The 16,987-nt window shown below is 53.3% G+C and overlaps 1 protein-coding gene across 3 annotated transcripts in view; it reads right to left on the reverse strand.

Annotated features, from left to right (window-relative positions):
* Window positions 1–231: 231 nt before the first annotated feature.
* GALNT16 (polypeptide N-acetylgalactosaminyltransferase 16) overlaps window positions 232–16,987 on the reverse strand; it is a 91,310-nt gene continuing 74,554 nt past the window's right edge. For all 3 annotated transcript variants that reach the window (XM_032849393.1, XM_032849395.1, XM_032849394.1), the window contains 6 exons: window positions 15,604–15,730; window positions 13,994–14,086; window positions 12,502–12,585; window positions 5,560–5,701; window positions 4,771–4,893; window positions 232–1,746 (listed from right to left, as the gene is read on the reverse strand). In XM_032849393.1, the coding sequence (XP_032705284.1) occupies window positions 1,609–1,746; window positions 4,771–4,893; window positions 5,560–5,701; window positions 12,502–12,585; window positions 13,994–14,086; window positions 15,604–15,730 (707 nt within the window). In that variant the 3' untranslated portion in view covers window positions 232–1,608. The remainder of the gene's footprint in view (window positions 1,747–4,770; window positions 4,894–5,559; window positions 5,702–12,501; window positions 12,586–13,993; window positions 14,087–15,603; window positions 15,731–16,987) is intronic.

Genomic DNA, 16,987 nt, shown 5'->3' on the forward strand with positions numbered 1-16,987 from the left:
CCGCGTTGGGGAGCAGGAACTAGCAGTCTCGGAATGCCAGGGAAGGAGAAGGGCAGCTCAGCTGGTGTGAGCGGGGGGTGGGGGGGTGGTGTCACTTCAGTCCAGAGCAGAAGCTCAGTCCCTTTGGGGATCATGGACCTCGGCAAGAAGCTGGGACGATCCATGGACCCTCTCCCCAGGAAATGCACATATGCATACACACGCACAATTTGGGGGACAATTTTAGGAGAGTCCCAGGCCCTCTGGAATCCATGAACTGCCTAGAAGCCCCAGGCTGATTTGCTTTGGGAGGGGGATACCCAGGGGTCCGCATACTCCTGGTCTTTTGCCAAAGCTCACACTGCCTGAGCCTCAGGGTTGGGGAAGAGGAAATGGGAAATAGCAGGGACGTTTCCAAGACCAGGCTGTGGGCCCAGTGGTGGTGAGAAGGAACTAGGGGCTCTGCACACAGACAGGAGCCACCTGCCAGCCTCCCCCCTCACTGTGGGAACCCACCCTTTCTCAGGCCTCCGTCCTGCAGTGGGGAGGGGTATGGATGAGGCTTAGCCTCCACGACTTACTGCCCAAGTCTTGGGGAATGTTTAGCTCCAGAAGGGAGGTCCTGTTCTTAACAGCCACTTCAACATCCCAACGCTGTATTTACAGAGGTAAAGGCTTTTGAGAAGGCAGGAGTCAAAAGGCCTGAACAAGGATAGGGCTGTTCCTGTGGTGTGCGGTGGCTGCCTGCCCTCACCAGGTCATCACCATGGCCCAGGCGGAGGGGACACGGCCCCAGCTGGTCTTAAGGCCCAAGAAAGAGATCTTGGCCTGATGCATGGCCAAACAGAAGTGGGATCTATTTCATAAACTGGGTCCCAAGGCTGCCCATGAGGGCTCGTGCAGCTTCTGGTAGGAATGTGGAGACCAGAGCACAGGGAGGGCACAATGCCCAGGGACTGACACAGCCTGGGAGGAACTATAGGTTGCTGGGAAGAAACTAACTCTTCTGGTGCTTTGCTGCTTTTCCATCCATGTCCTTCTGCAAATTATCCATCCTTTGCTCCAGATCCCATCCCTCCCACACTCAACCCAGCACCTGCCTGGGACAGGCCACCGAACTTCTCACCTGCTTCCTGTTCTCCACTTGCCTTCAGGCTGCCCCTCGTCCAGCCCTCAGCCTCCCCATCCATGTTGTCCACAGTCTCCTCTCATGCCGATCCGACAGGTAGGCCCTGTGACCCAGGAGGGGCCCCGTGCGGGCTTCTGTCCTTGCTCTCCCCAGCCAATGGAGGACAGCCCCCCAAACACTGTCCAGGACCCCAGGAGGGTAAAGGGAAGGGGACAAAGGGCCGGGGGGTGAGGGGGGTCTGCCCAGTCTCTGTCCAGCAGCAGTCCAGCATCTTGACCTTCTCTTCTGGGGCAAGGCCAGGCTGGCAGCCAGCGCATCAGGGCCTGCTTCCCCGCGCCCGCCCCAAACAAGCTTTGGAGAGACGTGTGTCGTGGCAGAGGTGTTTGCTGATGAGTCCGGCAGAAATGTGAGGAGATGGGAACGGCTTTACACTCCCCCACCCTAACCCGCTTCCGGTCCCGAAGTCTCATGCAAAAGGTCCAGGAGGCCCGGGGCTACTGTCATGTGTGCGGCAGCAGCTGCCACTGCTGGGCCGGGGTGTCGGCCTGGCACTTGCTGGTCACCAGCTGGGCGGGCTTGGCCTCCAGGCAGAGGCCGCTGACCGAGTGCTGGATGAAAGAGGCTTTTCTCCTCCATCTCTGGGGGGGAAGAACGGGGGAGAAAAACACAAAGATTAACAATAATGTCCAGAACTTCATTTTGCATGAATGTAAGGGGCCTATCCCCAGGACAACGCCCCACCGTGTCCCTGAACAAGAGCTCCCCGACCCCCCACGCAGCCTTAAACCCCTTCCCTTCTGATGCACGCTTGCTTCCATAGCTCAGCAGAAGTCTACATCGAGGTCCGTGGGCCGAATGAATCTGTATTTCTTTGGGCCTACACAATGTCTATTTGAAATTGGGCTTCATTGTCCCATGAAAATCTGCATTTCTAGCTTCCTTTTAGACATGGGCCCAGTTTCTTGTGTGGCCTAGGGCAGCTTGGGGCGGAGCTGCTGCTCCCTCTAAGAGGTGGGGCTCTTGCTCTCTGTTTCCCCAGGCCCTGCCCAGGACGGCTAGCCCCACCCCTGCAGCACACCCCACTCCTCCCTGCGGCACGGGAGTCTACGGCTTCTTTCCACAAGACTTCCTCTCCCTGCAGCTCAGAGCTTCCAGCCTGGCCTGAAACCGTGCAACAGGTGGCCGAGAGCCGGAAGGGGGGGGCGGCCACCTTGTCTGCAGTGATGAGGAGTAGGGTCTGCAGGATGGTGGGAGACCTGGGGTCCTCGTTACGGTATTCTCCTGGGCCTCCCCTTCTCCAGACCTGATGAAGGGGAAAGAGGTGTTCCTGTGGAACATCTGGGGGTGCCTGGGTGGAGGACAGAGTGTCCTTTGGAAGACTCAGGGGAGGAGATGAGAGGCTGGCCCAGGCTTCAAGTCTCAGGGAAATATAAATAGTGAGAGAGATCTGTCTGTCCATCTCTCCTCTCCCTGTATCCCGCCTGTTTGTCATAGGAAGTGAGGAGCCCCCATCCCCCCCACGCCCTGCTCCCCCGCTCTGTGGGGGTAGGGCCAGGCCTAGGGCTGCAGGGGTTGGGGTGGGCAGAGAAGCGAACTGACTTGGGAGGGAAGGTGGGGGGTGAGGACTCCCCTTGGGAATGTGGGCCTGTGGGGTGCCCACGTAGCCCTAGGGGAGAAGGGTCCCTGGCCTAAAGTTGGGCAGTGCGTAGGACAGAAGAGTCCCTCTGGAACTCACAGCATCCTATTGCTTTGTGCTCTTCTAGTCCCTGACCTCCCGGGAGGGGCTGGCCATGCTCCCCAGTCTCCTGGGCTTCGCTGGACCCTGTCCTCCTTTCTGCCCATGGCCAACAGGAGCCGTCCATTCCCAAGCACGGGCAGGGACCCAGCGCAGTGTTATTTATAAAGTGGGAATGTGAGGATGAATGAAGGGATCACCCGATCCCCGGGGGTACCCCCCAAACCACGGGATTCTCACTTTCTACCCATGCCACCGAGCACTCTCCTGGCCACTTAGGCCTGGGCCTGGTCAGAGAAACAGCGCCCCTCACGGCCCTCTCCTATCTCCTCAGCCTCTGTTCCTGCAGGCACCTTGTAAGGTGGGCAGGGAGGAGACAGAGGCTCAGAGAGGTGGGGGTGCTGGGGCCTGCCGACTCATCCTATTGGCTCCAGGACACAGAGCCGCTCGGATCCATGACGCCCAGCGGCCGTGGAAGCTGGAGGTGGACCAAGAAGGGAGGCCTAGCTTTGGAAGGCCCCAGCATGGGAGACCCGCTCATCCTATCCTCTAGGAGGAGAGGGCCCGGGGGGCCCAGATGCAGCTGGGGGCCTGGCAGGCCTTGCAGGAGCAGAGAATTATGAGCTCCAGAGAATTATGGAAGTGGGGGCCTTCCCAGGAGCTACTTCCTCGCTTGTCCTCAGCAAGGAGGGGTGCAAGTGGGCTCAAAGCCTGACCCTTGGAGAGGTCGGCTGCCCTCAGTGAAGAAGAACCTGAGGACATCCCTCACTGCAGGGCAGGGACGGAGGGCAGGCAGCCCGAGGGAGCAGGACAAACGTCATCTGCCAGTCAGAAACCTGTCAGAAGGGTCCAACAGGCCCAGCCAGCAGATCGATCTCCCTCTCTCTCCCTCTCTCTCACACACACACACACTCAGAGGCTGGGGGGAGGGGATCTGGCTGCTTTTCCAGAACGGCATAGCAAGTTGCCAGTCATCCCTAAAGAAAGAGCTGACCCAGGCAAACAGGAAAAGGGTGAGAGGAAACCCTGCAGCCAGGCACTCTCTTCAGCCCTCCACTGTCCTGCCAGCTGGCCAGGGTCAAGCACGGAGAAGGCTCCCGGGCGGTGTGGGCAGTGGAAGGGCTGGAGCAGACCTCTGGCCCTTATGTCCCATACCTTGGGCAGAGGGATCCCCCCGCCCCCCAGCCAGGAAGGGGGCTGACTCTGCCACTGGCCGCTGCATATCTTGAGCAAGTGATATCCTCTCTCGGAATACCAGTTTCTCCCCAGACGGGTGGGCTTGGCCTGTCTTCCAGGATTCATGGAGACAGGGTGAGTGAGGGTTTGACAAATGGAAAAGGCAGTGCTCATGTGAGGTTGTCGTGCCAGCTTGGAAATCGGGGTATCTTGGTCTCACTTTCCTGGCAGCCACAAGCGAAATACTTACTGAGCATCTACTAAGTTCTGGGTTAAGACCGTGGGCTGAGGGGTCACACTGACCTTGAATCTCAGCTCCATCCCTTCCCAGCTGGGTTTCCTCTGACACCTGTTTCTTAAATTCAGCAAGCCTGACTCACCAGTAAGACGAGGATGGCACAAGGGCCCAAACCCCCGGGGTGGCACAAGGGTAAGGTGAGACCATCTGTGTAAAACTCCTATCACCAGCTCTTGGTCAAAGCCAGCTTGAGCTGGGCTGCGGTGGTTGTCAGGGGCTAGGGACCCAAGCCAGATGGCCCCTGCCCTCGTGGAGCTCACAGGCTGGCAGGATGGACACTTAACAGTATTTACTCGAAGAATTGTTTCCTCATGAGTACAACGGATTGGACCTGGCCGCTGACTTGGACTGACCCTCCCTCTGGAAGGGCTCGAGTCCATCTGTTTCAGCCCAGGGCTCCCCTGCCAGGAGCTGCCACCCAGCCTGCACACCCCAGTGGGTAAGGAGACTCACCTGCCTGCCCTCTCTCGGGTTGCATCCCTGCAGCAGGACCAGGGAGCCTGGGGTGACGGAGGTGGAGGCGGCAGTCAGGCACTTCCCCTGCTGCTGGATGAGATGGTCACTGAACAGCCATGCCTAGAAGACAGGGACCGGAAGGGCCAAGTCCAAGGATGCGGTGAGGGAAGGGGAGTGGGTAAACGATAAGACAAATACTCTGTTGGGACAATTTTCTCTAAATAATATGAGTGAATATATGGGTATTTACTGTACTGTTCTTTCAACTTTGCTGTATGTTTTAAAGTTTCCATAATAAAAGGATTGGCTGGAGCTGGCCGGAGGGCAATCCAGAATGTACCAAGGGCTGCTATGGGGGTACGGGGGACAGGGAGAGACAGGACCAGGGCAGCTAGGGGATTCCACGACCCTCCTGTGTCGCACACACACGTACACACAGGAGTCTTGGATGTCTGGCCACGCTTCATGCTGACCATAGCCACATCCCCGGAGAGAACCCAGGTGCCCTCTGGGTAGCATTTCTCCCTCCAAGAATGTGGGTGGTATCCAGAGGGCAACTGTGCAACAGATGGGAAAAGGGAAATGTGGCAGAAGCAGACCCAAGGAGCAGTGTGGGGGGGACAGTATGCGTGGTCCCTGGGAATGTGGGCTTGTGGAGGGTGTAAGCAGAGATAAAATGAGAATAAGCCAAGGGAAGTCCCCTCCCCTGCCACCCCAACTCCTGGACAATGACCCAGGCTCCCTTCCCCCCTCCTGGTTCTAACCTCAAGGCCCTCAGCAGCTTACCTGGGGTGCTGGGGGGTTCTTGGCAGACCCTCTGCAGATCCCCATTCCAAGCAGGAAGTTTCCAGCCGAGTCCTGGCCCTGGGATTCCAAGCAATTAACTCCTTGCTTAATGATGCCAGGGAGTACTTCCTTCACGGGGACTCTGAGAGAAAAGGGAGCAATCAGGCTTGTCTTCTGCCCTCTCTAGGCTTACTCACCCCTCAGCCAGGGGGTGAGTAAGGGCAGTGCTTGGTCAGCTCCCCAGGGAACCATGCTCTTGGTCTCAGTCTCGGGGAAGGGGCCCTGGGGAGCAGGCCTAGCCAGCAGGGGCAGGAGGGCAGGGGACGGGAGAAGGAACAGGATGCCTCTGGGAAGACTGAGTCTCACCCCACGGGGTCTGAGCTGCTGTGGGAGCCCCAGAGGCAGCCCTGGAGGCCAAGCCTGAGAGAACCCTGGGGAAAGAGCTCAGACCAGAAACCCAGGGCTCCCCAGACCAGAAAGAAGAAAACCTGGGCGAGAGACTGAGGCCTAAATATGGACTGAATATGACATCTTAAAATGACAGGAAAGAGGTCACTTCAATTTTAGCATATGTGCTGCCGAAGCGAGCACAAAGAGGTTACTTCAGAGAGGCAAACTGAAAACCCACAAATGGGAAAATGCGTTCAATCTCACTAATGATTAAGGAAATACACATTTGAGAGTTCCCACTGTCTGTTTACCATAACTATGTGCATGAAATATAATATATAATAACACGCGTTATTTCTAGATATTTATTTATATAAAATATCTCATATGTATTCTAGTGTAACAACACCAATCGATGATCTCAGTTCCCAGTGTAGGCAATAGTTGTGGGATCGAACCTTCTCCTTCCCTGCGGAGGAGAGCATAAACCGGCCCGGCAGTTCTGGAGGGCAGTGTGGCATTGTGTATCCAAAGCCTCAAAAATGGGCACACATAGATAAAAAGGGTTACATGGGGCCAAACCCCAGTTATAAAATAAGTCACAGAGATGAAAATTCCAGCCTAGGGGATATGGTCAAATTTACCCTAATAACGACCCATGGTGACAGGTGGTGACTAACTACGCTTATCGTGGGAGCACAGCGTAATGCAGAGATTGCTGACTCACCACGTTCGCACCAGAAATGAATACAACACGGTATGTCAGCTGTAGTTCAATAATAAAAAACACACAAAAAATAATGGACATACCTTTGACCTAACAATCCTAATCCTACTTCTGGAACTTTGTTATCCTGAGGCAATAATATTGGGGCTGTTGGCAGGGTGATTGGTTATACTGAAAACAGAGATATCCAATGATAGGGGACAGGCTAATTAAATACCCAATTCATCTGTAGGATGGAAAGCCCCATAGTCATTGAAAATGACTCCAAATGAATATCTGATATCACAGAAAGATGTTTAGAACATACTGTTAAATAAAACAGGTGTGTTTCAAAATATTTTAAATATTATTTTAAAATGCACAGGAAAATACGCTTAAACACACATCCCTCTCTCTCTCTCTCTCTCTCTCTCTTTCACACACACACACACACACACACACACACACACACACCCCTACATGACACATTGTCTTACTCTGTGGTTAATAAACCCAAGGAGGCTGCTGGGCCCAGCTGATGCAGGCTTGTATTCCTGGGTTTAGAAGGTCACACACACTCTTGAGTTATGGCCCCAGCGAGTGATGGGGTTTAGAGTGTGGCCATGCACCTAATCTTAACCCCTCTCTATCCAAAGAGAACCTAAGTGGGCTGGGGAGGGGGGCATCATAACACTTTTGGCATTCTTTGATCTCAACCAAACCAGCTCCTCCTTCCTCAGGGCTGGTTGGAATGCCCCAGAAACCCCAAACCACGACCCACCCTCACAGAGCCTCAGGAAGACACCTTCACTTTCTCTCGTACCCTCCTGCCAGGTCCCTCTTGAGAATTTGCATAATTCTAGACCACAGGTTGAAAACTGCTGGCTCCCAAGCTAAATATGGTCCTGAACACGTTTTCATGTTTTTTTCTCAGTCGTCTTTATTGGTTTTTTATTGTCTCACAGAGCATCAGGGTCAATCCCTCCTGGGAATATGGCGTTTAAAGAGATAAATATTTATTTTGCTCCCAATTTGTCAGTAGAGGAAAGTCTAATAAAAGTAGTAATATAAAAAAGATAATATAAAAGATATAAAATATAATATATATTATAAAATATAAAAAAGATAATAATGAATATGACCCATAATAAAATGCCCCCTATGACCCCCTAATACAAAGGTGCTTGAAGCTTTGAATAAAAGGACAACCCCTCCTTTCTGGGAGGGGTCAGAAATGCCTGGGGACCCTCCAGCGGCCCCCATCAGGTGCCATCTCCCACCAAGCAGCCTTTATAAATACCCTCCCCATCCTGTCCCGGTCTAGCAATGACCCCAGCCCCCCAGGGACAGATTAGATGCAATGTCAGTTGGTTCACAAGGCCCCTCTCTGTTCCCAAGTCCGCCAAGCTCCTCCCCAGCGAGACAGGCTCCTATCAGTAGTGTTCTGCCCCCCACCCCCTGGCCCAGCCTCCTCGACTCTCTGCAACTCTTCACTGCCCCCCTTTATCCCTGTCCTTCTCCTCTGGATGCCTTCCCCTCCTGCCAACCATTAACACTGCATCTTCCACTTCCTCTCCTTCCCCTTCCCTCTTCTACTTCCTTCACCTATGTCCTCTTTCACCTATATCCTCCCTGCTCCTTGTCTATCCTCCTTTCCTTTGGAAAAAAAAATATATATATATATATATTTTATTTTTTAAGTAATCTCTACACCAACATGGGCTTGAACTCACAACCCCGAGATCAAGAGTCGCACACTCTACTGACTTGAGCCAGGCGCCTCATCCTCCTTTCCTTTGCATCAGAGTCTATCTTTCCTACCTTGACCCTGAGCAGAGACTTGGACCCACCTAGAGGCTGGACAGCCCATAGTCAAGACCCCAGATTGCCCCCAGGGACCCAGTCCTTCTCTACCCCTCACCCCAACTCTTGCTTGCAGGTTTTCTAAGGCTTGGCACTGGAAAGGAGAGCTCTAGCATAATCCCCCTGGACTCTGGGCAGATGGGTCTCAGGGCAGCTCTATTCCCAGTGCCAGCACAGTTAGGGGCTGGGAGCAGAAGAGAAAGACAGGATAAGGGCTAGGAGTCAGGACCCTCAGGTCCTGGGTACCCAAACCAGCCTCTGAGTCACTCTCCAACCCAGACCCTCCGAGTCCAAATTTCCACACAACCCCAGGCCAGCCGGAGCATGGCATTCCTCAAGCTCTTTGCCCCCTCCTGTCTCTTGGTCCTGGGATCCGGGTGGGCGCATGCCAGCAGGTGTCAAGGAGAGGCCTCTGATTCAGGGGCTGGGGAGAAGCTCTGGCCTCAAACACATTTTGTCTGTCCTACATAGCATGGTTGTTGTGGCTTTTAGCTAATTGGCAATATTAAAAATCTGAAGGTTATACAAAGAAATCTGAATCCAGCTTCTCTTGAGAAAAAGGAAGATGAGGTCACACAGAACCTTGGATTCCCACGAGGCACTCAAGGCACTAACACAAGGTCGTGCTGTCCCCTGGGGGACGGGCTTTTGCATGCCAGTTGGCCACAGTCCCCACAACTCCCTAGCCTCTCACTGCTGCCCACCTGATTGGTTTGCAGCACCCAACCGATCATTGCAAGATTTGAATTCGTAACCTCTCCCGAGGGCGAGGGTGTTAGGATGCAAAGACTCCCCCCACTCTGCTTCATCCAGGGGCAACCTGTTCTATTACCCCTCCCTGCAGAGAAGAGATGCCTGCTGAGGCCTCTTGGACCCGCTCAGGAATGCAGCCCAGGCTGTTCCAGATCCTTCTGCACGCTTCCTCTCCCTGGCCCTGTCCTCAGGGAGATGTGCAGGGTGGTCGGCTTCCAGAGCTGAGGTGGGCACTGTCTACATGTGGCAACAGCCAGTGGCAGGAAGGCTTGACTACTGATACTTGGGGGCCGGTGGGGGGAGGATACATGGGGCTTGGGCAACAATCTCCAAACCCGCAGTGGCTCGTGAGGTGTCCCTGTGGTCCCAGGCCTGGAGCTGCTGGCACAGTCGTCTCTACCACCCTCCCTCGGCTTTCTGGCCGAGCCCGACTACATCTGCATCTGCTTCCCTCTTTGTGGGCCTCCTCCTAGCGAGGCAGCCAGCAGCCCTTAGAATACCTTTGTAGAAAGAGCAAAAGTGTCCCTTCCTCGAGACTTTTTACTTCCATCTATTAGAAAACTATCATAATCTACTGGTCTTGTTAGAAGACTTTTATTGCCATCTGCCAGGGAGTGTTAGAATAAATGTACGATATCCACGGTGCGCTTAGTGCCCTGGCGCATGTGGTATGCACAGTTTGCCCTACTGTTCCTGACAGTCCTAACAAAAGGACTACATTGCTGTTGTTGAGGCCAGCAGAACTCCGGTCTGCAGGGGGCAGAGCTGTGCGGGGACTGAGGCAGGCCTAGCAAAACAGAGGCCTCGCCCTTCGCCACCTCATTTTCCCCACTGACCGTCTGCAAGTGGGGCCAACCATTAGGCTCCCCTGTTTGGAGGAGAGCTTGTATCCACTTGGCATAGAGAAGTCCTTCCTCACCAACGACCTGTGCCGCTGCTGGCCCCTCACCCTGGGCAGAACTTGGAGAGTGGACCGGGGATGGTAACCTGGACAGGAATGAGGTGCATGGCTTCTACATTACCGACACAGGATCATTTTATAAAACCTCCCCACACTGACAGAAGAAACAGAAGAAGACTCATACTCCTCACTTCACGTATCTGGTTTCATCCACTGTCCTGTCTTGTCATGGATCCAGGTTTCTGGTAGTTATAAAACACTTTTTCCTCTCAGTCCTCAGGGGATGACATGAGACCCTGTCCATGGGGATTGGGTGTGGAGAGGAAAGGCATGTTCCCGGTCCTCCCTGTGTCTCCCATGGGCCTCCCAGCTCCTGCCCGAGGTCTAGAGCCCGGGGCTCCAACCCAGTGTTGTCTGAACTCTGACAGGATGTAAAGAAATGATTGTTTTTTGCCTCAGAAATGACATGTCTGAATGAAACTACCTCCCTTAAAAGTGGCCACTGGAGAAAGTGGTCCATTTATTATACTTTTATAAAACGTATAATGTTCTTTCCCTTCACAGCCTTCATCTGGGGGCTGGCTCATCCAGGCCGCCAGCTCTTCTCAAAGATGCCGCTCTCGGGCACCTGGGTGGCTCAGGCATTAAGCGTCTGCATTCAGCTCGGGTTGTGATGCTGGAGTCCCAGGATCCAGTCCCGCATCGGGGTCTCTCTGACCCTCACCCCACTTGTGCATACACACACACACTCTCTTTCTAACAAATAAAATCTTAAAAAAAATAAATAAAAGATGTTGCTCTTGCTTGAACTGTTTTGAAATCCTTGAAACTGGCTTCCAGTATCAGTTTATTCTTGACTTGTTTCAGTCCTTGTCATGCTCTATCAGGGAGTCAGGATCACCTTATGGGGGGTAATCGCCTTCTTCACTGGACTTGGCGACAACCTAACTATGGCTCTTTTCCAAAAAACAAAGCTGCCTTTAAAGAACAGGGAGTCGCCTTTTTCGAGGACCTGCAGGCTCTGAGGGGTGGAGTGTTCTGGAAAGCTGCTGCGACTGACATTGATGGAATTACCCGTTCCCTACGGTGACAGCTCTAGAAAGGAGAACGCTAATTCCCGAGTTATTACTATGGAGGCTTATTGACTATGCAATTTGTTCGGTTAAAGATACATATCGAGTACCCGTTTTGTGACAGGCCCTGTCACAGGGGCTGGACACCAACAGCAGACAAAGCAGATCACACCCCTACCCGCACAGAGCTTACTGTCACATTGCGGGGGGGGGGGGCAAGGAAATGAGTTGGCCACATAGGCGCTGGAGGGTGGTGAGCATGGACTAAATGGGATGCTGAGGAAGGGGGTGCTCTGCAAACACAGACTGTTCAGGGAGCCCCCCCCAAAAGAGGACATTTGAGTCGAGACCCGAAGGAAATGAGGCCATGAGCCAGGTGGTTGAGAAGGCTTTTGAAATGAGAAAAAAGGAAGCCTCATGACCATACAGCAGCCTTCACTTCACCCCTAGCCGGGGAACTTGCACACACGCTCAGAAGCAGCCGTGGGTCCAGCGCCCCCCATCTGTGTCTACTTCCAGTTTGTCAGAGCAAACATTTCCCTGGGGCTTTGCAGTCTCTCTGATTGAGATCTTAATGGATGCCTACTGTTTGCTCGGATCCACGCATTGGGACTCACTAAACCCACCCCTTATCATTAGTTATCTCTAGATTTTTCATAGCAGCCAAGAAGCCTACGCTGAATGAACAACTCTTGTCAATAGTTTTTTTGCTTCAGTTGCTTTACTTCCTGAGGATAAACTCCCAGAAGGGAGAGAACAGAGTCAAAAGGGATGAGTCTTTATTTCTGTAACTTTTGCTACGTAATGCAGCGTTGTTTCCCTGTGGGGACAAGGCCCATTTCCGGCTCTGTGGCCCAGTCTATTAAAAATTGCTTCCGGGGCACCTGGGTGGCTCAGTGGGTTAAGCTTCTGCCTTTGGCTAAGGTCATGATCTCAGGGTCCTGGGATCGAGCCCTGCATCGGGCTCTCTGCTTGGCAGGGACCCTGCTTCCCCTCTCTCTCTGCCTGCCTCTCTGCCTACTTGTGATCTCTGTCTGTCAAATAAATAAATAAAATCTTTAAAAAAAAAAAGTTGCTTCCTGCCCCGTCTTACTTGTAACACTTTCCCCTTCCCCCTCAAGAGCCTTCACATGCAGATGAAACACTGATAGCTGGAAAGAGTCGGACTGCCCAAGATGGGGCGATCTCAGGGTGGGGGTCCCCAAACCGCTGGCCCCCCAGCCAGGCCAGATGCGCAAGCTGAGGGCAGTACTCACGTGAGCTCTGGGTAGACATTATCCAAGTACCAGCGGAACGACTTGCAGTTCATCTTCTTCCTCTGCTCAATCCGTGTGGCTACGCTGAAAGAGAAGGGAAGCCTCAGGCTCTGGCAGGCAGGCGCAGGGAGGAAGCCCCAGGAGGCTGGCCCCCTCCTCTGCCCACCCCAGGCGGGGCAGGGCCAGGAGCTGTCCCAGCCTGCCCTCCAGCCATGGCCAATTGCCAAAAATCCTTGTCTGACCTGCAAGGTCCCCCCAGGTCTCCTCGCCATTCCTCATTTCTTTCCCCAAATTCCTGTGCACTTTCAAGGATCAGAGCAGCCCCCCAGGGGCCCTGCTTGACTCCAACTTCTCACACCTTGAGACCTCAGCGCACCCCTAGCTGGTCCTCAAACAAAGCCTTAAGGAATTCCAAGTTTTCCCTTCCTGCATTCCAATTTCAGCAGAAAGGGTCCAACAAGAAAAGCACGCTTTAAAGGTCTTTCAGGAATTTTGGCAAATGAGATCCCTCTGAGGTGCCCCTGGATGACACAGTTTCCTCTCCCCAGTGTCCTCAGCTATCCTGATGGGAATGGCCACTGACAGATGACCCTCACCGCCTCTCTGAGCCTCAGTTTCTCCACCGGTAAACATAACCACCTCTCCCAGAAGGTTTTCAGAGAATCAAATGAATTAAGACAGGATAAGAGCCTAGCACAGGGTAGATCTTCAGTAAAGGTTAGTTCACCACGGAAAGAAATAGTGATGCAATTTTTCAAAGGGATATAGCTAAGAATAAACAGAGTGCAGAAGATTCGGAGACGATCACTAATGTTCTGATCACAACCTTTAGAAATAAATGTATCTCATACTGTGACCGAGTATTCCCATATGCGTATATAGCTACACACACACACACACACACACACACACATCTAACTGAAAGACATTTCACCAAACAATACTTAGCCTTAACTGCAATCAGCTGTCCTTTTCTATTCTGTTCTGGTCCAATCTATCATGTCCTCTACGATTATTTTCTTAATGTCGGTCACAACGCATGAAATTGATTTCATAACCAATCTACATTTTGAAAAATGCTTAACTAGACTGTCGTCATATGAGCCCAGGACAGAAAAACAGGCTAACAAGATCACAGGCGTGTTGTGAACGGCGGCCAGACCCCAAGTGTTTTCTGCAGACGGCCCGGCCCTGACTACTCCCACAGATGTCCTTTCTCCTGCGGGCGGCTGGCGAACGGGAGCTCTTCTTCCGCAGCGAAACTCCTCTGGCTGTTGTTTCTCCCCATGTGGCCGCATGGTCCTCAAGGGCCCGGTCCTGCCCCACATTGCCTCTCCTACCAGAGCCCCCCACTCCCAAGAGCCCAGCGGGGAGGGGCTCAGTTACTAAAGAGACTGTGAGCGCTTCCCTGGCGTCCACACCATTTTGTGTTTTGTTCTGGTTGTGCTAACGTGGGTGGAGGGAGGCAAACGGGGCTGGTGGAGGGGCCCACCTGCCAAAGGCCTTCCCGATGGCTGAGGGCCGGGCCTCGTAGTAATATTGCTTGTACTCGTCCATCCACACCTCCGCGGTGCGCTTGGTGTTCCTAAAAGGGGAGGAAGGAACAAAACAAAGTCACCAGGGAGGTGACAGAGTGAGGACCGCGACCCGCTCTGTGCCGTGCGGGGTTAGGGTTAGTGACGCAAAGTAATAGCGATTGGGGTGGGAGAGATGAGTCGGGTCTGTGAACCTCCATCAGCGCACGTCCGCATACCCTTTACAATCCCCTGGAGGACTCTGTTCTGCCAAAATGCCTGCCTGTGGGCGCAAGGAATGCGTACCAAATACTTGTTTGATAAAACATGGGTGACGACCTGAATGCCCATCCGTAGGAGAACAACGGTTTTTATATGACGGTGCTACGGGATGGAGGGCACGCCCCGGTTAGCAGGTATGGACACAGAAGGACGCCTGTCATTCAGGGTGGAGTGGCAGAAAAGCAGGCCACCGACAGGACACACAGAGTGACCCCGTTTATAGAAAAACACAAAGTTATGGTGTGTGTGTGTGTGTGTGTGTATGTGTGTGCTTCTCTTTCCGTGAACTGCATATATGCAAAGGAGTTAAAAGGCCTGAAATGATAGATCAGAAACCTAGTCACAGAAGTTACTTTTGGAGAGACAAGTGGGATAGGAGTCAGATCGGGTAAAAGAACTTTTGCTTTTTCCTCTCTATATGATAGAAAGAGTAAGAACACATATATGTACAGATATATATGTGTTGCATATTCTGGTACAGCTTGCATTTTTTAGTGAACATGGATTACTTTTATAATTATAGAAACAAAAAATGGGGTTGGGGGAAGCAAATCAAAATAATAAATCATTCAGTTAGCTAGACTGGGGAGCCACTGCAGCAAACAAGGAAGCGCAGGCCTGACAAGTGAAAGAACTGTCCTCACAGGGGGGTCCTCAGGACCCTTTTCCTCTTCCATCCCACCGGGAACGCGGGGGATGGCTGGACTCTAGGGCCAAGCACACCCTGTGGCTGGGAACGTGGATGAGTCTGACCAGGTCAGGCTCAGGACATGACACCCATGACCAGAACCTGGGGCCTGGTGAGTAGAGGGTGGCCCCCGGTCAGGTGTTGGGCCAGTTCTCCAAGAAGCTCATGGACAAAGAGGGTCAAGACAAGGGAGGCCTGGGCACCTGGGTGGCTCAGTGGGTTAAAGCCTCTGCTTTCAGCTCTGATCATGGTCTCAGGGTCCTGGGATCGAGCCCCGCATTGGACTCTCTGCTCAGCAGGGAGCCTATTTCCCCCTCTCTCTCTGTCTGCCTCTCTGCCTACTTATGAACTCTCTCTCTCTGTGTCAAATAAATAAATAAAATCTTTAAAAAAAAAAAAAAAAGACAAGGGAGGCCTGGTGGCAACACTCTCAGTTTCATCCTTCCACCCCTCAGGGTACCTGGAATCTCAGAATTGGAAGGAACAAATGGGGAAACTGAGGCCCAGAAAGGGGGAGGGGCAGCTGCCTAAAGCTGCAGGAAAGACCAACAGGGCTGGTGGGGTCTCAGACCGAGGTGGCCTGGCTCCTAGCCTGGCACTCTTTGCACTGTCACCTACCTGATGTAGGTGAGGGCATTGCCCTCAGGGAAATTGTAGGGGTGTCGTTTCCTGAAGACGTGGCCCACCCGGCTGCAGGGCACGATTTCCAAGCTCCCACCGCACATCCACACCCTGAAGGAGAGCTCTGCAGGAGACAGCAGCCGTCAGGAGGGAAGAGCCCCTGGCAAGTCCCCATGGAGCAAAAGTGGGAAGGAGCTAGCCTCCCGGGTGTCTGCTTGGAGGCACAGGTGGGGTTCGGGGTTTCTGGGCCCATCTACATGGGATGTGCCCACCCTTGCACACATTCCTGACTGCTCACTCCATGAATGTGCACACCCCCACTCCCCACAACACACATCCCTGTCCACACACCCCACCCCCCAAATCTCATCCCACACACACCTTCTCCATATACACCACGTCCACACTCCCTTCATATACAACCCGCCCCACACCCCCCTGCACACACACCCTCTCCACACATCCCACCCCAGACACCACACACACACACACACACACACGTACACATCCTGCCCCACACACACCACACATAGCCACCCCCCTCTATATACACACCCTCCACTGCCGACTGCCATACACCCTGCCCGCAATTGAGCCCTGGAAGAGCAGCGGGGAAAGCCCTGCAGCAGCACCAAGACCATGAGGAGAAGAAAAACCGAATCAACGGCCGCATCGTTTCCAGCCTCTGCCTGGAAAGCCCCATCCAGACATTGCTAAGGAAGAACACATTTGCTCATCAGTCTGCTCTGGGCATTCACGAGGCTGAAACACCAGCCACCAACCAGGCCAAAGGCCGCTCTGGCTGGTGTCTTCCTGGCTCCATACCTCCCTCTTGGCCCAGGGGGTCTCCATTTACAGGCACCCACTGGCCCCCCCTTGAGACACGCTTCCTTGTGATAGTGGTGGGGATGCTGAATGAGCTTGTGCAGGACGGCGAGGGACTGTGGTCCCCCTTAGGGCTGGGAGATGCAAGTGGCCATTCTGCCTCCTAGAGGAGGCTGTCACAAACTGCCCGCCCCACTGTCACTTCTGGCAAGGGCCCACCTGGGCAGCTGGCTGCACCTCCCATAATCTCTTCCGATTACCCCTTTATATGAACCCTACGGCTGGACAGACACCTCTGACATTAAAACATTCATTCCTATCCCAGAAAATACACAACCCTTGTTTTGTGTTTGTTTGTTTTGTTTTTAATTAAAAAAAAAAAAAAAGAGGGGTGCCTGGGTGGCTCAGTGGGTTAAGCCTCTGCCTTGAGCTTGGGTCATGATCTCTGGGTCCAGGGATTGAGCCCCCCATTAGGCTCTCTGCTCAGCAGGGAGCCTGCTTTCCTTTCCTCTCTGCCTGCTTCTCTGCCTACTTGTGATCTCTGTCTGTCAAATAA

This window comes from Lontra canadensis, unplaced genomic scaffold, assembly GCF_010015895.1.
Source record: "Lontra canadensis isolate GAN:19392208 unplaced genomic scaffold, GSC_riverotter_1.0 scaffold227, whole genome shotgun sequence".
NCBI lineage: Eukaryota > Metazoa > Chordata > Mammalia > Carnivora > Mustelidae > Lontra > Lontra canadensis.